Below are 22,396 nucleotides of genomic sequence, written 5' to 3' on the forward strand. Positions count from 1 at the left end.
TGAGATGGTGAAGCCTTAGCTTTTCACACGCACGGTTCCATAGTCCTGGGATCACATAAGCATAATTGTCTGGCCAAATATTTCAGTCTTTCTGTGGAACAGTGCTTTATTCAATGTATAGCACTCACCTAATGAACAGCTATTTGGTAGTTTGATTTTCCTCTCCTTATTCAGTGTGTGACCCCATGTCTCATTTATTCCACATTTCTAAGCCTTGCTATGAATAGATGAATGTTTCATGAATGTTGATAATTTTATTTTTGCAGCACTGCTCTTGAGATGAGGGGTATATTATTGTTCTCATTTGTAATAGGGAAGCTGAGCTGAGAGGGATTGAAGTTGAATGGATACAATTTGAGACGCTTAGTGCTCAATTTGAGGCTCTGGGAGAATGTACAGTCTAATATGCAAAGGCTCCTCAGTATATCTCTTCCAAGCCACGACCTCTGACTGCAATTCTGTCTCAGCCCTGAATATTTCTGCTTTTGGACTCATTCTGCTTTATTAAGTTGCAGGTTTTTAATCTAGACTCCTCTTCCAGACTCATTCATTCTGTAGCCCCTAATCTTTCAGACTCCTCTCACCAGTTCAGTCCTCTGCCTGAGTCTGATAGAGATCTTTTCCACAGTTTCTGGGGTCTTGTAGGTTTCCTGACTATTTCTCATTTTGCATGCAAGGACAAAGGTAGAAACTGTCATATCAGCTCCGACTATGAATGCAAGAAAATGTTTATATCTGGAATGGCTGAGTACTGCCAACAGAGGCAGCATACTGCCTGGAAATCATCTTGATCTTCTGAGAACTTCTTTGAAGATCTTTAAGGAACTCTTTGAGGAACTACCAGATGCTAACCAGCTGTGGTTAGGGAGAGCAGTGGGCGCTAACCCCTGCATAAGATGAACGGCCCAGTCTTCTGACCTGACCTGCTGTCAAGTGGTTTTCCAATAGCCTGGAACTTAGATGAATGACATTGTGGAGAGGCATCCAAGGCTTCAGAAGTCCTTGGACTGATAATATTGCTAGATTTTTGGATTTTGGGAGTTTGTCAATCCTGGCTAAGTGCCTCCAAGGGCTGTGATCAAGGCCATGAGGATGCAGGTGTTTTGCTCCTCAATCCTGCAAGTGAGATGGAAGGGCTTGAAGAAGGCTGGATAGTTTTTGTGTATTAACTACTCATTGTACAGCTGGTACTGACAAAATGGATTAATTTTTTAATGACCATAGGATCCTCTTTGAGGTTAGAGAAACACTAAGAAGAGAAGAGTTTCACCTGAAAAGAAATAAAGCATCTTTTCCAACAGCCTAGCCAAATTGGTAAGGAGAACTTTAAACTAGAAGTGACAGGGGAAAAAGATGGTGACCCACAACCAAGTGAGGAAGTGATGAACCAGGCTGACAAGAAAAGTTTTCAGGATGATAATAGAAAGGAGTAGAAAGTCATGGAGCAATGCCTAAGAATTAGTGATGGACCAGCTGAGAGCTTACAAGTCAGTATTCACAAGCAAACTAATATGGACAGTGTGAGTGTTTGCTGTAGATCCCTTGATTAGAAAAAAAGAGAAGTCTTTTTTAATTGCTGAGAAGAAGCCTATTGTTCACCTCAGTGTGACAGGAATAAGAAAAGGAAAAAGAAGGACTGCAGCCTGCTTTGAAAAATCTTACTGAATCATGGGATACAGCCCTGGAGAAAAGTGAATTTGAGGAGAACTTGTTGATTTTCGATTACCTTCTCCAAATTCAAAAATGTTCCGCAACAGTGAGCATCAATTCAAACAAAGGTAGCAGGAGACTTGCATGCATGAGCAAAGAGCTACTAACTAATGTCAGACATGGAAAGCAAGCAAAAAAAAAGAGGAGAAAGGAGGAGCTGCTGGGGAAATATAGAGAAAATATCTAAGCATGCAGAGGTGGGCTTATGAAAGCCAAAGCCTATCTGGAATTGAATCTGGTGGAAGCAGATGGACAACAGAATGTCCTGCAGTTACAGGAGCAGGAAAAAAAAAAAAAAAAGACTAGGGAAAATGTTGGCACAGTGCTGAACGGAGCAGAGACACCTGTGGCATGGAATAAAACAAAGTATTCAATGTCTTCTTGAGCTTTCCTGATAAGTCTAGTCTTTCGAGACCCAAAGGTGATGAGACCTCTGAGGAAAGAAAACATATCTGTGCTATAGGAGGATCAGGTTAGGAATTATTTTAGTAGACCAGACACAGAAAAATCCAGAGATTTATGAAGAGAAATCATCCATGATCAGCATGATGGTGCTTTTCTCTTTGCCCAAAGAGATTTTGAAGCCTCCATCCTTGAAGATATTTAAAATCTAATTGGACGTGGTCCTGGTAACTGGCTGACTGTGCTTGAGAAGGGAATTGGATTAGATGAGCTCCAGAAATCTCTTCCAACATCAGCTCTTCTGTGATTTTATGAATCTTCATGTAATTTAATTCCCAGAATCCATATTTTCTCTGAGGCTCATGTACAAGATTTGAAAAAAAAGAAATTATTTAAGAAGAGCTACATTTGAAAAATGAGTGGCTGTCCTGAATATGTTGAAGTCCATTATTGCAGATACTGAGAAAGGTCTTCATAAATTAGTAAAGACACAACAAAAGATCCTCATCTTTGCTTCAGTCTCATGAAAGCAGAACTACTGGATCTTTATAAAACAGCCACTGCTAGGAGTTTACCAAAATCAACAAAAACCTCCTGATTTTTCTGTAAAAAATGCTGAGCTATTTTAGCTGACTTCTCGCTTAGTAAATTCGTGTATTCATAGATGTATATGTACATATCCACATAGGCAAACTCATACAGATATTACATATAAATGGCCAGGCATACATTCAGATGTATACACAGGAAGATATAATATGTAACATTTTAAAAATAGTGGTTTAAATATGAAACATTTACATGCAAAAAAAAAAAAAAAAAAAAAAAAGGTAATAAGAATTAAAGTCATAAGAGAGTGTGAGGAAGATTGCTAAGGTAGAAATTTAACAGCCCTGTTTGCATAGCTTTTATTTTTTCTGTAGTCCTCTGCATATTTCTAAGTTAATTCATTTCATGTTGTAATCTACATACGCCATCAGAATTGGTTGGCAAACAAAAGTATGGCAAAGAGTTCTTTTTCTTTTTTTTTTAAACTCCTACCTCTTTGATGAGTTGTAAAGTATAATTTTATAAGGAAGAGGATTCCTAAAAAATGAGTAAAAGTCTGATGTGCGTTAAAGAGGGAATGACATGCTGAGGCCATTATTGGTGCCTTTACTCAGATGAAGCACACATTCAGTCGAGTCACTACAGAAGTACGTAACCACGTGCAGAGAACAAACTATACAGAGAATGACAAATAGATGATCCCGATGAAAAGAGATAAGAAACATGTCTGTTTTTAAACATGTACAGGTGGGGATATATCTTTACAAAATAATATGTAACAATGTGGAATTACCGTGTTGGTTTGCCATTGTTATAGAGATCACTGATGATAACCCTTCAGGCAGAAGTATTAGAAATTACTAAAAATTTTGATTTCTTGAGCATCAAACCCACATTAGATCTTGAAATCAGACACTTACAGGGAAATGTGAAAATATACTGGAGTGGCAAGGACTGTCACCAAGTACACAATTCCAGATATTCTGCACTCAGATTACTTCCTAAATGTTCATCCAAATTTTGCTTTCTTTCCCAGGAATTGTAGGCCCCCACTTAAAAGCAGACCAGACTTCACTTCACAGTAAAATGGAAAGTTCTGCCTGTAATGTGATGACCAGAAGGAAACCAGCAACTGTAGAGAGTGTTACAATGCCGACTCCAGTATTATCTCTCCTACCTTCATCATCAGCAACATCTGAAGCAGGTAAAGTGGCTTCTCTCCACCCTTTCTACATCTCCTCCACCCTCTTTCTACTGGCACTGCATTGAAAAATATGCTTTTTTTTACTGTTTTCCCTGATTTAAGTAGTTGTTGCAAATGCACAAATCCAATGTGATAATCAGGCAGTAATTCTTCTTAACACTTTCTTACCATGATCGTATCTTGGCATATCAAATATATTTTATTCACATAACACTACTTGTGCAATAATGAGGATTCAACAAGAGCACTTATGGTCTAGCAGGGGACTCTGAAGTAAGGCTCCTGGGTTTCTTTCTCAGCCCTGTTGTTCATTTATTTGAATGTTCCCATCCGTGTAGCACGAATACCTAGTGAATAGCTAAGGAGCAGCTGAGATTTCTTCAGCATACTTCAGTGATTTTAGCATAATATTCTGTCTTGAAAATGTGAAGTTGTTTAGGGCAATGAACAGTGATTTAAAGCACATAGGAATAAATAAGCCAGAGTAACGTTTTTCAATCAATTTATACTTTGTGCTTCTGTTTGGAATCACATTGGAAGGTGATACAGCTTAATACTGTCAGAAGTTGAGCCAAGTCATTCCATCATCATCATGCTTGAGCACAGATAGATAAGTTGATCTTGAATTATGTCACAGTGAATGGGGAACCCGCCATACTGAATCCTACATGCAGCCATTAAGAATTTCTTAGTCTCGTCAAATATCTGAATCCACATGAACAAACATTATATTTGTATCCCTCAGTTATGGAATGATAACATACTTAATTATTCATTTGAAATTGCTGTTTCAGTGCTCTCCTTTTGTTTTCCTCTGGTTTCCTGAATAAAGAGTGAAAACAAAGGACCCATGTTGTAAAGTGGCTTCTAAAAGGATAAAATTCTACATAAGAAAACCAGGAGTCTTTGTTTAGCTTTTAATACTTTCCTATATATAAACTAAGGACAGAATTTTAATGCAACAGAGAATGAAAGTACACAAATATTTTATGATCACTTTCAAGGTGAAAATGTATGCTAGACTTGAAATAGTTCATTCTCTCGATTTTCAGAGGACTAATTAAATTGTTGGTTTATCTGTAGCCCAGATGTTGAAATTAAGAGAAAACTGAAAGAACCTGTGTTAATGAGAAAACAGGACAGTGCTTTGGGCTTCCTATAACTAATGGGGAGCTCCTTGAAAATCTCTCCATTCAAACCAAGTTGAAAACTGAGCCCAGCTGTTGAGCAGTTTTCTCTGTGCTGTGTTCTTGCTAGCAGCCCAAGGCAAATCTGAAAGGATAGAGTAGAGAATGACAGGCAGTAAGATTGATCCCTAGTGTCACAAACACACCAAAGCCATTCAGAATAAAGTTTGAGAAGCAGTGAAGAACTTCCAAAGCATCTGAAACACCTTGCCTCACTTCTGTGTTCTGTACCATTGTGCTAGAATGGGTTCTTCAGACCCCTGTAAGCTTCCTTGGGAGCATATGTTTTTGGTAGAGACTTTTCTTATTGCTTTGAAAGCTGTTACATGTGTAATATCAACCCTGTTCAACTTCCCAGCTTGGCCTGCAATCACTTTATCTGTGGGACAAAGGCATCTGCTCCCAATGGCAAATACAGGACCTCCGTTTTCCTTATTTTAAATGTGTAAAGCTGTATTTTTTAAGACTAACACCAATTCTTTCTACCTTGAGGTAGCTTGGCAAGGTGTTTGGTTTTTTGTTTTTTGTTTTTTTTTTTTTTTAATATGGTAAAGAAGGGATGGAGGAGAAGTACAAAAGCTTTATTGGGTAGAAATAAGCAGCAGCTATGTGCACCAGTAGTGCGTAATTTTCCAGTTTGTTTTCATAATCAGCACTTGACAAAAAGAACTGAAGTGCGCATGTCTCTAATAGCATGGGGCAAGTTTTAGACAGCAGCTTCCAGAAAGCAGATCAGAAATACAGGTGCTTGTCTGAATTTTCTGTGTTTTGGGAAGCCAAACTGCTTCCTTCTCCCATTGCTGTCTAATGATGTTTCAGAAATAAGGATCCCCCATAATAGGTCCTCCATACAGACAAATAGAAGAATCTCCTGACAGCCTTTTTCTGATGTCCAAGTTCTGTCTTCTGTTCAGCTCTGATTGCTTTTATTCCACAGTACTGGATTTTCCAGTTATGTCCTCCTTCTCTCTGTTGTTGCAAGCCTCCAGGCAGGTTCTGTGGTAGGAAAAGTATCTCTTCCAACACCTCTTTGCTGTGTGGAATTCAAGCTGTCACTGCTTGTAGCTTTGTCTGGAGGAAATATCCTGATTACAGTAAGCAGATTGATGTCCTCAAGTATGAACAGTCACAATATAAGGAAAGATTCATTTAGCAATATTGCATTGCATCAGCTATTTCCAGTCTCTGTTCACTTTGGTCAGGACTGTGCCAACTAGCTTCAGGCCTTCATAGAGGCAACATATAGCTTTACAGCCTGGCAAGGTGTGGATAGAATACTTTGTCCAGGAAGCAAAGTCTCCTCTCTTTATTCCTCTCCTTCCTGTACTGCTCTCTGTCCTTTAGTCTCCTCCATCAACTGGAGGTTGCCATCATGTTGTGTCATCTCTTAGAAGCATCCCATCTTCCTGTGCCTGTGTACAAACATATTGTTAGTCTGGCCAACTTCCTTCTCATCTCTTTTGAGATAGCGATAGGGGAAATTCTTCCAACCAGAGCAAAGTTTCCATATGCAAATAGTAAAGTATGTGCAAGAATGGAACAACAAATCTTGAAAACAGAGCAGACAAATTTGAATCCAGGGTTGAGAAAGATCTGTCTGAATAAAATGGAAAAGCTTAGTACTTACCTTTGGTTTTCAGCAAAGCAGTATATCAAATGGCAATATAGCAAAATATATTCTATCAGAATTGCTGACCACGAGCTTCTAGATGAGTTGATAACACCTGATGGATCTTGCTTCAATAGTGGTTTATTTTGTCAGATCTCTGATATTTTGTCATAAGCATACCTCATCAAATCTTCCCCCTGCAGACCCATCAGACTCTTTTCCACATAGTCACCCTTCTTCTAATTTAAAATCAGATGCTCCTGAATCTCAATAGCCAATATAATATTGGTTTTCTTAATACATCCTTTAAAAGCCTGATTTAGAGGGATATTATTTATTCAAGACATGCATTCTGACTATTGGCAGACTACATAACACAACTCTTGCAAGTTCAGAGGCTTGCTAGAGAGAAAAGCAAAAGCGTTAGTAGTTACTAATAAACTTCCTGAGAAAATCATAAAGGCTACAAAGCACCAAATGCACTTACAAGGAAAAAAAAAAAAAAAAATAGGAGGATAAAAAAATAAGACAGTAACCCAGCATAGATAAACAACTTTATCTATGTATCTATGTATGTATTTATCTATCTATCTCTTTATTTATTTACTTATTTCAAGAGAAATTGAGTTTCAGTCCAAATTGAAAGGGTCTGTCAGTCTATAAATTTTTAGGAGAGCAAGGAAGTATCTACACAATAAAGGAAGGCACTGGGTCGTCAGCTCTCAGATTTACACCTAGGTGTAGATATCTACCCATACATGTTAGTGTATCAACTGAATTTGGAGAACTAGACACACTGAGTACTGCACTCAGTTTCTGCCTACACTAGTGGATCTCTCTTGAGATCCACTTAGGTCTTTAAGCCTCAGTGTCCTCTTCTTCTTGAGTACTCAAGATAATCATCAGAGAGCTGGTATGACCATCAGAATACATGTGCATATTATATTATTTTGTACCAGCAATAAGGAGGATGTCATGTCAAATGGCAGTAAACTCCTATTTTGAAAATGGCAAATAGATATCATTGATTTCAATGGGCTGCAGAAATAACAGATACTGATAGATCTCAGTAAAGACATAAAATTGTGCAGATTTTTCTTTTCAAATTCTTTCCTGTCCTTTGGCTTGCTGTCTTTCCAATTAAAGTTGAGACCAGTGCCAAATCTACTAACTTTACTGCTGGCCTTGCAATTTTTTTTAATTTTTTCTTTCTTTTAATTTTTGCTAAAATTCTCATCTGCAAAATTTATGTCATTAACTTTCTGAGAAAAAAGAATGCATCTTGAACATGGGAGTTTTCAAAAAGTCTCACAAATGACTCATGACAATGGTGATGCATGGCAACATGGCAATAGTGATAAAAGGCAAAATGTGGACAGCAAATGGTGTGCAAAGTGTTTGACTTATTCAATATTCTAATCTGAAGCTTCCAGCAGGATTTTGGAGGAACTCAAAGGAGCTGAATGCTTAGGATTGAAAATACTGAGACTTCGTATGTCAGTCATGAGTGAAGCCCCTGAGAGTTATGGTTTTGTGTGACCAGAATCTAACTTTTTTGATCAGGTGACTGAGAAAGAGCTCTCTGCCAGCTGCCTTTAGGGTTCTTACATCCACACTTTTTAGGGGTGACCTACTTGAGAGAAATTCTGTGCAACTAATCAGATTCCCCTTAGTAATTTGGACATTTCTTTTCCTTTCTCTTTTTTTCTCTGGTACCAAAGTGACTGCATTCCTCTATTCTTTTGTCCTCTGTGAATCACAAACTGTAAATGGGTTTTATTTTTCTTTTTGGTGCGGGGAGTGGGTTACATATGGAAAATGTATTTTGTTTTGTAATTAATGAAAACCAGACTTTGGGAAGTTGGCCATCCAGGTCCTTATTTATAAGAGAGCATATGTCTGTGTTTTGTTTATGACTCATTCCTACTTCTTGCATTGTAACTTGCGTTTGTTTATGCAAGCTCTTTGCTGAATCCAAGCAACATGGTAGTGTAAGAGCCAATATTTTTGTTGTCCAAGAGGGGAGGACAGTAAGTAAGGCTCGTATGCCAAATCTGTCATTGAGCAAGGGAAGATTCTGCCACTTGATGGCTCCTGATTATCTACAGAGTTGCTACACCAGCAACTTTATTTTAAACTGCTGCTAGAAGATTATGTTGTTAATCACGAAGAGAGTGATAACCCTCAAAAGAATCTTTCTTGAAATCTTGGCTGCTTTAGAAACTTCAAGTATTTCAAAGCCAAATGACTGCTTGACAGTCAGGTGTAAATTAAGTTTGCAAGTAGACATGAGCTGAGGTTAATTTAGTGGGATGTTTTAATCTTTACTGGAAAGAAATCATGAACTCTGTCATTTCTCTTCCAGTAGTGCAGAATTGATGTGTTAGGAGTGAAATGGAGAACCAATTATTGTAATAGCAGAATTAATACATTCTGTCTTGCTCACAAAGAGGTAGTTACTTGTAATCTACACGGAAATCTTGAACTCTGAACAGACACCATGTTCATTAACGGACAATGAAATAATTTAGGAAAAACAAGCAAGATCTTATGTCCTAAGTAAAGGCCAAGAAGCCAACAAATGCTGGACTCTCTTCCAGCTCTGACAATGACTCATGATGTGACCTTGGCAAGAGACTTAACTGCTTTGGACTTCATTCAGATCTAAAGTAAGTGATCAGAACCAGAAAGGAGCAAGCTTGCTTCAGGGGCCATTAAACTCAATTAGATGACAGTGTAGTTTCAGCTAGTTTCTGCAGAGATGATAGTAAAGAAATCCAGGCAGAATTAATGAATTTAACACAAGTGGAGTAAGCCACTGAACTTGCCTGTGCCCAGTAGTTTCAGTAACGAACTTTTTTAATACTATCTGATGTGCAAGAATTAAAGACCAGGATGAAGGTATCAGGAGCGTATGTTTGGTGTATATTAAGTTCAGTAGTTATGGTGGACTGATGTAACACTTGTATTAAGCAGCCCCTTTTTTCCCTTTTTTCCCTTTTTTCCTCACTAGAGAAGGAGACTGAATCAAACTCACAGTATAACACTGCTGTAGAAAAGTTTTGCTGCTTTAGAAGTGAAGAGAGAGATCTCTGAGCACAGCTCAAACTTAGGTTATCATCTGGAACAGTAGAAGGGGAGGTAATAGCAATTCTGGGATGACACTAAATTATCCCTATTATTCTTATATTGCTTTTCTATGCAGAGTCATTTCACACATCTTCTACTTCTTCAATAGTCATATTCACCCTATCAGTCTTGAAAGCTCCCCTTCTTCATAATACTGAATCCATTCACTTGCTTGATCTAGTCCTGTTTCTGTCCTTGTCTCCTAACAGCCAGTCCACTGCTGAAAAAAAGGTTCAAGCGCCGTGAAATTGAAGCAATCCAGTGTGAGGTGCGCAAGATGTGTAACTACACCAAGATCCTGTCCACAAAGAAGAACCTGGATCACGTAAACAAGATCTTGAAAGCCAAGCGGCTGCAGAGACAATCAAAAACAGGCAATAACTTTGTCAAGAAGCGGAGGGGCCGTCCACGTAAGCAACCTCTCTCCTTTGATGAAGATTCCAGAGACCAAATGCCCGTTCTGGAGAAATGCATTGACCTTCCCAGCAAAAGAGGTCAGAGGCCATCACTGAATCCATTGCTGTTGGAGCAAGCAGCCACTCAAGACACAATCATGGCCACCATTGAGGCTGTCATACACATGGCTCGAGAAACACCACCACCACCTCCTCCTCTTCCTCCTCCGCCACTGCCGCCCCCTCTCCCTCTGCCCCGGACACCCCGGCTTGGGAAAAGGAAGAGCAAATCACCACAAGAGGAGGAGGATGACATGAAAGTGAAGCGGCACCGGAAAGGCAGAGGAAGTGAAAGCGAAGGCCTTCCCTAAGGCCAGCACACCCTGTTGGACATCGAGTGCTGATAGCAGGGTACGTCAGGACTGACAGACTGGAGGAATACAGTCTGCTTTGCCCCCAAGGCAGCACTGGACTTGTCACTTGGGTGGCCAAAACTTATTATGGAGAGATGGGGATCACATCTTCCTCTTCATCACTTCGGCCCCAGTCCCCCAGGAAAGAGGGGGGAAAGGGTGAGGAGATGGAAAGGTGGGGATAAGGGGGGTGGGGGGGATTTCTAAGTTGGGGATATTGTCTACTTTGCAGTTTCCAAAACTAATCAACATCTCAGCATTGCTGTGCTCACACCATACCCGGAGGCGGGAGGTCATCCTTGCAGAGAGCTGAGCATTGTCACTAGGGCTGAATGCTCAACTCAGATTCTGTTTGGTGGGCCAGGTGAAACTAAGAATAACCATACCATAGTAGAAATCACTGTTAAAAAAAAAAATAAATAAAAAGAAAGAAAAAGGAAAAAAAAAGGAAAAAAAAGAAAAAAAAGGCAAGAAAAAAAATAGTGTAATTTTCTCAACTGTGATCTTGGTTATAATATGTTTGAATTTTTTTTTTTCAGTTTTATATACTACCAGGTTTTTGGGTAACATAACCCCAAATGCCTGACTCCTGCTAGAACTATATATATTTTTTTTCTCATTTACTTGCCTAGTTACAACTAGCTGCAATATAGGCAATAGAAAAGTAGAGCCTTACACGCGCACACACTCATTCCGAGTGCTATCCCAAGGAACAACAGAATATCACAACATTTCTAATAAGGTGTACATGGATATTCAGTTATGATAGCACATTTCTATGAAGCAACTTGGCATTTCCAATGGCATGTGAAAAAGGGGTCATCCATCAACCAAGTTGTTTTGATGCTCGGTACATATGAGTAGAGAACAGCAAGACACTTCTGGGGAATAGAGTTATAGTAAACATGGACAAAATCACCAAAAAAATAAAAAATAAAAAATAAAAAGATAAAAAAGAGAAAAGAAAAAAAAAGTAGAACGGAAAAAAGTAGAGTAAGAAAACAGGGCCCAAAACTACCAGTTTTTACCACCTGCAATTCCCAGGGAAAATGATGGGAAACCCAGGCTCCAAATTATTTGCATTGGGTAGCAATGCCTTGATATGTACTTTTAAAGAAAATAGATAAAGTAGATTGTTTTAAAAAATAGAGAACAAAACCCTATGGAAAGTAGGTTATTTCTTGGCAATTATTTCTTAAAAAAGAAAAGGAATAAGTGTTCTTACCTGAAAATAAAAATAAAAATGTTCAAAGGGTATCACCACTGCAATTGTATTAATGCCACTTTGGACATGTTCTCCAAGTTGTGGTTGCCTTAATAAACTAAAAAAAAAATTTTTTTTTTTTTTTTTTTTGTACATAATGTAATTATAAAGCTCTCAGTCTGCATGGATGCAAACTGTGTGTGACAAATCGTCTCTTTAAATGGTCAGTTCAAATTGTACATTTCTCATTCGACTTGTACGTTAACCATTGATCTAACTTGGGTAAAATACCTAAGCTCCATTTCCACAGCCCAATTAAAATGTTTAACTCAAAGACTGAACGTGAAGCTGTTCCATTGCAGTAAAAATAGTTCTGTTTTTTTTTTTTTGTTGTTTGTTTGTTTGTTTGCTTGTTTGTTTTTTAACAAAAAAAAAAAAAAAGGAAAAAAAAAAAGCAGTCAGTTGTTAAAATTTGAAATTTGTACTTTCAATTGGTTTCTTTTTAAAGTCCTTCAGTACACCCAACACCTGGCATGGCAAGATGGTTATTAAAATGGGAGGGGGGAGGGAAAATTCCAGCAAGGGAGTGGGGATTGGAATTATTTAATGATTCACAAGCCAACTGTTATTCACTTTTTTGAGAAATCCTTAATTGGCATATTGCCAAGGAAACTTCAAATAGCACGACATTAAAAAAATAATAAAAATAAAAATAAAAGACAACAAACAAGTCCCCACCAAAATAATAATAATAATTACTTTCTATTCTGTTATTTATTTACAAAAATCATATCAAGACTATAGTGTTAAAGGGACACTGTAAACATATAACTCATTATTTTTAGAGACTGATTTTTCTTCTGTGATAGCACCTTAGCTTATTAAAACTGAATGCATTTGGTGTTTGGACTGGGGCTGGGGGGCTGGGAGAGGGTTTTTGTTGTTTTTTTTTGAGGCTGGAACAATTCTTGAGATCCTTTCTCCTTACGACTGATAGGATGGATCACAGAAGTTTGTTTCCTATTTGTTTTGCAGCATTCATCATGCTCATTCGCGCTTTTTGTTTTCCAATTAATGCAGCTTAGAAATAAACTGACCGGTTGCTCCTTCTGTTACAACCAACTTTGCTTTTCAATTCTCTCGAATCAGCACAGTGTTACTGACTGAAAATGTAGGCCTGAAGAAAAAATGCTTATGCCTCTTCCAGCTCTTCCCTTCTGCCTTAAAAAGCATCAGACTGAGGTTTAGTTGATTCAGAAACTTTTTTTAACGTCTTTCCCTCGGGCCTGAAAGTAGTTGATGGTGTCTCTTAAAAAAGAAAATGTGTTTGGTATTACAGGTAGCCTATAACCTGAAACTAAGCCATCTATCCTTAGTTTCATTGTCAGTGATTGTTAGCATTGAAGGACATTTCAACATGTAGCAAGTAGAGCAAAGATCTGAAAGAACCAAATTCTGTCGTTGAATGCCTCATGTGGTTTCAAGATGCATCAAACCTTACAGGGTGACAATAAGGACTGGATTTGGGCTGACTCTGGGCATAACCCCACCATTGGGGATTACTGAATAATGTGGGGTCCTCAGCAACAGATCCAGTACCGTCAGGGCACTGCTGGAGGAAGATGGTCTTAAAGGTCTTTTCCAACCTGAATGATAACATGATTCTATGAAAACGCTATTAACCTTACAAATACTACTATCCAAGATGCTGCTAGAGGCAAAACACTTAAGGAGAGCATCTACTTGTGGAAAGAACTACCCCATATTCTCTTCACTGAGCACTTCAAGTAAGGCAGAAAAAAAAATTGTAAAGGCACTTTTGGTCCTAAAAATAACAAAGGCTAAGGGTACAAGACTTGGTAGCTGCAAGCTATACATACAAGATGTATCGTAGCCCAGATGCCCAAAATTTATTATTCACAGAGAGGATGTTTTGGGAGAGCACAGTGCCACAATACAGTCTTGACTGTTCATTCAAATAACAGTCCTGTGCAGCCAGGCCTGGCTGGCAGCAAGATTAGTTTGTTAATTTGTATGAAAGCAGGCTGGAAATACTGTTAGATGGCACTCATAATTTGTGTTCTGCATGTTGCATAGTCTACAAATATGATAAGCAAGTTGCTGACAGAATAATATCATAAGGCGATGTACTACATGCAGATCATGAAGGATTTAGTTTTAGGGCTTAAGGCTAAAATCCCACTCCTGCAGTTTATTACCCAACGATATTCCAGTAATGAGCTTTCTGATTTTTTCTTCCCTTACAACTAGGAAGTTTTACTAAGGAACTCTCTAAATTTTCTCTGCACATTTCCAAGGAGTGTATGAAACTATGGCGAAAGCCCTTTTGCTTGTTAAGATCCAAAAGAGCCTTTCAAAGACCTCCATCATGTCACAGATTAACACATTTTAGCATGCTTAAATAAAAACACACAAAAAAATAACATGGCTGTCAGCTATGTGAAATGGTGCCATGAATTTGCATCCTCTCTGTGGGCCCTATATTTATCAACCAGAGTAAAGCCAAGAAAAAGGACAAAAGAGAGAAAGAAATAAATGATCACTTGTGTCTCCAAGAGCTTTGTGCTGACAATTTGTTGAGCCCTTCACTATTAAATTTTCTGTGAAGCACCATGCATGTTTTTGGGTTACTGCCAAAAAAAAAAAAAAAGAAAAAGAAAAAAATTAAGCATGTGACAACAGCTACTCAGGTGTCATCATATAGCATAGCCCATGCCTTTTCACTGGACATCAATTCTTTAGACCATCCATGTAGATTGATTTGATTTGTGTTCTTACATTTTTTGGTAGCATCTGGTCCAACAAGGTGCTGATTCATTACTAGGGCTTCTGAGAACTACAACAATATGACAAGTATTCACTCTTCCATACACAAAAATTTAACCAACACTTATTTTCACAGGCCCAGATTCAGGACTGCACTTAAACAGTGCATTTTAATAGTATCCTGAAGGAAAAATAATAATAATAATAATAATAATAGAGATAGAAAAAAGGAAAATACAAACAGGATGGTTTTCTGAATTGAGAGAACGAACATCATGCCTTTGCAATGCCTCTTCCTTCTACATCATCCAAAAACTGGGGTGCAGCAGTTCTGAGAAAATTAGAAGCACATCTTAACACAGGACATGTATTTGAGATCTCCTTAAGATGCCTAGGCTGTATAAAACACTACATAGAAAAAAAATAGAAAAAAAAAAAAGAAAAAGAAAAAAACTGTAAAAACATAAAAAGAGCTGCCAATTGGACAACATGGGGGAGCTGTTCAAACCCATGTTGGTTTGTTTTACTTTTCTTTTTCTTTATTTTTTTAAGCTATTTCTTAAATAATAAATGCACATGAAGTGTTAAATATGTATATACTGTATTTCAAAAAAAAAAATTAAAAAAAAAATCAAACGAATGGGGCACAAGATTGTTCTATAAGTCGTGCTGGCTAATTTTTAGTTTGTATTCATAAGTGGTTTTTAAAAGCCTTTTTTAAAGTGTAATTTGCATGTTCTACTTTGATTGTATGTAAACATATTTTAGAGCAAAAAAATGTATTTGTATTTTATTGAATATAGAGGCAAGACAAAAAAAAACTTGTACATTGTTTGAAATGTTCTTTTTGTAACAGTTTTTATTCATGAAGCATTTTTGTACATTTAAAAATGGATATGGACTTGATGTTCTTTGAGGCTTAGATACATCTGGCATGCTTTAATGTCATGCTCCTTCATGATCTTAGATGTTGGTTTTTAAACATTTTTTTCTAAAACAAAGCTCAGTCTTTTCGCTACCAAATCAGGTTAGCACAGTATAGAGCACTTAACTAAAAAAAAAAGGAAAAAAAAAAGTTAATCCTATTCATATGTTATTCATTGTGTGAAATTAAAGGAATTCAATTCAGTCTAACATGAGTTGTGAATTCTTTTGTCTTATTTTCCATCTGTTTCTCATCACTAAGGAGTTTAATAGCTTTTGGAATACTAATACCATGCATTCACAGGCCCTCTTTATGGTAATGGAGAAAAACATGCTTTGGTTCTGTTCTTTTTTCTCTTTTTTTTTTCTTTTTTTTTTTTTTTCTCTCTGTTCCAGAATACTCTGAAAAGTTAAAAATGGTCAGTGCCACAGGTCTCAAGGTGGCAAAATGGTCCTTCACACTTTGAGGCTGTCTATGTCACCACATGAGGAGAAAGATCAGTGATCCAAGTGGTGTCTATACCAGCATGGAGATACTTGTCGCACAGGTGGGATTTCCACTCTTGCAGCAGATGGATTGTTGTCTGCTAATCCCTATGGGGTTAGGAATCTCAGGGATTTTTCCTGATTGCTCATGAAAAAGAAATCTCATTCCCTTAAGCAGGCAGCAATGCTCAGGCAGGATAGGTGAATGTGTCCTCTCATGTTCTGCCCTTCAGGAGCTTCTTGGGATGGGTCACCTTGGGTTTCCCCCCAGGGTTACATCCAGCTTTCTGATTCTGGTGCAGAGCTGTTCCAAAGATCTCATTTTGATGTTTGTTTGTTTGTTTGTTTGCTTATTTCTCTTCTCTGTCTCTTTAACACATGCACAGGCTCAGCATTTGAGGACAATTTGTAAAAGTGCTGATAGTTTTGCTCACTGCTTGTGTCAGACTCTGTAATGCGTAAGCCACTGGTCTCTGTCTGCAACCATTTTTTTTGTAAAAGGCCTGTGGTAAGACTTCCTCAGAAGCATCTGTGAACTGTCAGGTTTTGTGCTTGCAGCTGCAGTATCTGAGGGCTGATCTTCCCTCCTTGCCAGCTCTTTTCTGAGGTTTACCTCCTACTGCCAGTGAGCATTGCTGTATTTTCATGGTGTCACCTTGCAAAGATGATGGAGAAGACAGGGAGAGCATCTGTTTGGAGAGGGAGTTGGGGATGTTGGTTTTCTGTAGAGTGGATAAGGGACTATGTGAGTTTTCCATGCTTTCTTGCCTCTAATCTCTTTTTTTCACCAGATCACTCATACCATGACCTGTATCAGATAGCCACACTCTTCTCTGGTCTCTTCCTGGGCTGGGAAGAGTCATTGTTGAGCAGTCCTGTTGGTTTTACAAGGTACATCCAGGCTCTTTTTAGGGTCTATCTGTCTATTTCATCCTTGATAACTACTCCAGCATTATTTCCTCGAATTTACTCTGAGAAAAATTTCTGAAAATCTCAGAAAAATTTCTCAGGAAAAAAAAAAAAGAAGCTTAGGAAAATCACAAGCTCTGGTATATTATTGCCTTTTTTCAGGTAGCTTTTATTAACTAGGTATAATTCTCATGGTTTGTTTTGTTGGAGTTCAGTGCTTTCCAAATTTACTTTCAAGATTTCCAAATTTACTTACAAGAATACTTTCATTATTAATCTCCACCTGAAATAATCACAAGTAGCAAAAACTCAGACTGTATTAGAAATAATTTTGCTGATTATCTTCCTTTATTTTTTTTTTTCCTGAGCACTCTTTACTCACAGAAATAAAAAGCTGTTCAAACCAGCTTTTGTCATTCTCCATATTACTGAAGTTAGAAATCAGAGAAGTTCTTACGATGGATAAGGAAGTGAATAGCATCTCCAAGATCTAAGTATGATCCTAATTCAACCTTCACAGTGCAGGTTGTTCATGTCCCCCAGGACAAAGCTGCTGGTGACTCACCCTTAGCTATCAGAGGCAAACCCTGATCTCTGCCATGCTTCTGTTTCCCATCATACTCCACAGTTATCTGCTGAACTTATTATGTGTGAAGAGAAGTTTCATTGGTGGAGATCCCTGCATTTTGTGCAACGGCAGCATTCCTTGCTATTTTATAACACAAAGCATGCACTTAACTTGAGAACAATTCTTCTCTTACCAAATGGGAGAATTTTCCAGGGACTTCGAGAAGGCTAATGACGGAAAAGAGAAATTCAGCACATATCATCCTACATGTTCTAGAAAGCAAAGGGAAGCATAGATGTCACCATAAAAAATAAAATAAAAAATAAAATAAAAAGTTTGGCCTTTTATGAGTAATTAATGAAACACATCTTTACTGCACTAACACAGAGATTTCAGAGCTAAAACAAAGTACAGAATTCATAGTGGAGTATCAAGCATATTTGACTGTGACCTGTAGGAACAACTGGCAGGAAAACAGGAGCTGTAAGAGAATTTGAAGAAAACATTAGTGCCATTGTAAGTCATTTCATTAAGACAATTAACTTTCTCTGTAACATGGAGCAGGACCACTCGTTCACATTCTCAGCTTATTCAGATCAGAACTATCCATTTCAAACATATTAAAGTAGTTTGCAGGAAAAAAAGATCTGTTTTCATTTTCCTAATGGAAACTATTCATCCTGAAGTGGCTTTGGAGTGCCTCTAGTAATATGATGTAATATAAACTACTGTTGTTTGTTGCCTGTAAGAAATATCATACTGAGAAAACACTAAAATCAAATGTTTGGAAAAGTGGTTCAGCAACATTAGTTGTTAGATCACTATAGTTTTATAAGAGCTGTGGTAGAAAGAGGAGAAAAGAAGTGGAAAGTCTTTGGGAAAAGAATGAGACGTTTTTTTATGCACTGGAATGATAGCTAAGCATTGGTAGCTACTGCTTCTCAGGACCCACTGTACTTCAGAAAACTGTTAAAAAAAATTCTTCAGGTTCTGAACATCTTGGAGGACGTAAACCCTGCATGAATCAAGCATGTAGGAAGCACAGCACTTCTTCTGCAGTGCTGGAAATGGATGCAGTTTGTTTGGCATCTATTTGCCTGAAGGGGTTTATCCCACTCTGGATTCTCTCAGACAGTGATGCAAAGCACAGAACCAAGGACCCCATCATCTCTTCATTCTTTTCCAGGTGATCTGCTCAAAAAGAAGGGAAAAAATAATAATGATTAAAAAAAAAAAAAAAAAAATCACAGGTCTGGTTGGCCTTGTTTATCCTTGAAAATACTCAAAAATTTATTTCTCCATTCTACTCCCACACATATTTTTATCTGGCAGTTCCTAAATGTCCCTACAGATGTTATCGGTCAATGAAGCTCCAATTAAATCAACTGAAGTTTTGTCATTGACTCAAAGGAAACAAAATCCCCAGCAGCACCTCTCTGATTTAGATTGCCACAATATTAGTTTTGACCACAAATACCTCCTGATGTCTTCTCACACTCAAAGAAGAAGTATTCCAAGCAGAAAATCAATTAAAATAGAACAAATTATGAAAGTTTCTGCAAGGTAAAGGCAAAGGGGGAGAGCACATGAAGAGCATCTGTGGGTGAGCATTTTCAGAGCATGCTAAGAGCGCAATGAGACAAGGGATGAAAAGTGATTGCTGAACGAAGCAAATGATGGTTGGCAGTTAAAATAACGATAATGGCAGGGAAGGGCACTGTTTGCTTTTCTGGAAAACAGGGGAAAAAAAAAAAAGGGAAACAAAAAAAAAAGCAGCACACTTGCAGGCAAAAGAGTGAGCTCAGAGATGCAATAGGACATTCGCTGATGTGAGGGAGAGGAAGAGGCTAGAGGATGTGGAAATTTAGGCCACAGTGAGAGTACAAAATGTAGTTTGCAATAGAAAACAAAGAAAGACTGATTGTTTACTTGTACTTCATTGCTGCTATTTAAGATGGTGCAGGACTTACTAATTACACTCATTAAATAGCTACCATCAGGATATGCTTAGTGGCCAGTAGTCCTTAATTCCTTTTTTTTTAAATTGTGGATAAATGGACTTTTATTAAAAGAGTTAAAACTTGCTTTATTTGTGTGACATTTGAAAGTTTCCCAAAATCCTTGCCAAGAATTACCAAGTGAAAACAAAGATCTGAATTTAAAGTTGGTTTTATAACATTTAGGTGCTGTTGATCCCATGACTTCCTGTGGGCAATTTATGCTGATTCAAAATCTAGCAAAGTATCTGAAGGTCAAAAGCTTTCACCTGCAGTGAGTCCCAGCAGCTTAATTTTCATGGGGACTTAAGGTGCTCTGTGCCCAAGAGCAAAAAGATGTGCAATCCCACCAGTTAGAGGTGGCAAGTGAAGAACTGAGAAAACATTGCCCAAATCATCCAAGATGTCCCATGCTTCTGGCTGCTTCCATTTTGATGTAGTACATGTAATTCTGTGTTGAGTATTTAAAAAAAACAAACAAACAAAAAAAAAAACAACAACAAAAAAAAACCACTCATGTAGACCGCTGAAGGGCCTATTAGAGCTAAACTTTCCAAAATGTGGCTGTTGGTGACTTTTGTAACACTGCAAATAAAATCAACACGAAGACTCTGGCTCACATCCAGCTATTAGGTCTTTGCTTGCGGTACTGTGGGAAGGTTTCTGTTTTGCTTTGTTTTCAAATGGTGTTTCACCAGAATGTTATCTCCAGAATGAGCAGAGTGACCCTGAGGGACCAGATCCTATCAGCCAAGAACTACTTTGCTTTTTCTTCTTGGGGAAAAAAAAAAAGAAAAGGCATAACCTCTCCATGGTCTGAATTGCTGTTGTCTCAGAAAATCATATCAGCACACACTATGGAAATATAAACAAAAACTTGCATTTAACCTTTGGTTTAGTCCTACTGACTTCAATACAATTTAAATGCTTTAAAATTAAGTGAATAATTAATTGCTTATGTAAGACTAAGTGTTTACGTGACTTATAACTCTAAAACCTAATCCTGGTTGGACAAACTGAAGTTTATTTATTTTCTGCAGCAGAAATAGGAATTGATCAATTCCTGTTTTACAGAATTTCACATGGTATTCTCAGCCCCCATTTACCATAGTGAGCGTTTGCATGCATTGAAGAAATATTCGTTAACATTTCGAAAGGGCTGTGAAATCCTGGCAGGAAAGGTGTAATTTTACAAGAGAATACCCTTATCAAAACTTCCATGACAGGCCATTCTCTTCAAGTCAGCCTTTTTCTTTATTTCTTTTAACCATGAAAAATGAGGCCAAATCATTCATACAGCAAAGTGAAAATGAATTTTTAAACCAGGGCAAGGGTTTCTTTGTACTTTTTTACTGCAGCCATCTGTTTCTGTCCATCCTTCATTACCTTGAAAAAATAACATGAAAACCTTTCTTCTTCAGCCCTCTATAAATAGTTCCCAAGCTCACACATATTGTGTGCATTTCTGAAGATACTAGCTCGGTAGTTGGGGATTTATTCATATCTTCACTAATAAGAGTGTCCCAAATACTATATTTGTCTAGTTGGTCTGCTTCAATATTCAGATCATACACTGGGCAGGGGTGTTTTTCACAGGAGGTGAAGCATGGAAGGTTTGCCATGTCTGCATTTGATCCAAACACTGGAGAGGAAAAAAACAGTACAGAATCTCTGGGAGTCCTGAATTCCTTCTTGATTTCTAGATGTTCACGTGTGGGATTTTCTGGGAGTTATTGCATGCATATAAATCCAACGTCCTTTTCCAGCCTTAGCCAACCTGTGTTTCTGCCTCTGTTCCAGGAAGTGCTATCTTTGAAAGACCATATCAAACTAGTACATTGTGTTTCCTGCACATCCTGCTTTATTGGAGGTTAATTCTTTCTGACGCATGCAGTCTGCTGCTGCCAATTAAGTCAAATGTATTTTACGCTTTACGTTTCTGTTGCCTTACAGGCTTTTGTTGGAAAATACATAATAAATAAAACTTGCCAAACATTGTTAAATGATATGGTCTGATGATTTGGAATAAGCATCCAGACTTAATACATCAGAAGGGTTGGGAGAGGGGAGGAGGAAATTCTGGAATGACACCCAGCTGGATACCAACAGCACAGTACCCAGCTGCCAACCACAGTGCTAATCTCTTGTTGGAGGACTGTTGCAAAAGCATAAAATGGCACCCCAGGACAAGGAAGGCATATAGAGTTGTTTCTCGGACAGTGACATTGCAGTGTGTTATTCTCTGGTAAAGGAGAAAAAACAAATTGTTCTGGAAGAGAGGTACAGTTATTTGACCAAGTTGATTCCTCTACTGCAGTCCCATCTCTATGACCTTGTATTTTCTGTCCATTTCATCACAGTTCCTGTGTTTATCTCAGATGTCCTAGAAGTCTTTCTTTCAAGCATTAGAGAAAATGCTGTGGCTGTTCAGGCTCAAGGTCTAGTAAGGATATTCAGGATAGTAATGGATATTCATTCAGGGTCATTTGGGATAGGATATTCAAAATATCTGATATTTCACAGACCTTCTGAAACAATTATTTTCTTGCTATTTTATTGCTATTCTGTGATCCTACAACACTAACATGCTACGAAGAGTATTAAGAAAAGCTCCCAGATAAGAGTATATCCTAAGCAGAGCAGACAACAAGATTATAGGCAGCAGATATACACTAGTGGTGATGAACCATTCCAGCACTGGCACTGCGTGTCAGTGACATAGCTGGCTATGCAATTTCATGCTTCCAGATTGTTCCATGATCCTTGTTCCTTTGGTCACTCCACTATATTATTTTACTGTTATTTGATTTTTGGGCAACTTTCAGATATGAAATCCAGACACAGTGAAAACACTCTTCCCCCTTGAGGAGACAAAGATGAACTTAGCATTGCCTCTTCATAGAATGACAGAATGGCTTGATTT

The 22,396-nt window shown here is 37.9% G+C and overlaps 1 protein-coding gene across 1 annotated transcript in view; it reads left to right on the forward strand.

The window, feature by feature from the left end:
- Positions 1 to 10,556, forward strand: part of SETBP1 (SET binding protein 1) — a gene marked incomplete at both ends in the record, with an annotated part of 250,685 nt that extends 240,129 nt beyond the window's left edge. Inside the window, 2 exons of the mRNA XM_079548333.1 lie at positions 3,698 to 3,865; positions 10,000 to 10,556. Coding sequence (XP_079404459.1) covers positions 3,698 to 3,865; positions 10,000 to 10,556 — 725 coding nt within the window. The remainder of the gene's footprint in view (positions 1 to 3,697; positions 3,866 to 9,999) is intronic.
- Positions 10,557 to 22,396: the final 11,840 nt, after the last annotated feature.

This window comes from Tetrao urogallus (assembly GCF_951394365.1).
Source record: "Tetrao urogallus genome assembly, chromosome: Z".
Classification (NCBI taxonomy): Eukaryota; Metazoa; Chordata; class Aves; order Galliformes; family Phasianidae; genus Tetrao; species Tetrao urogallus.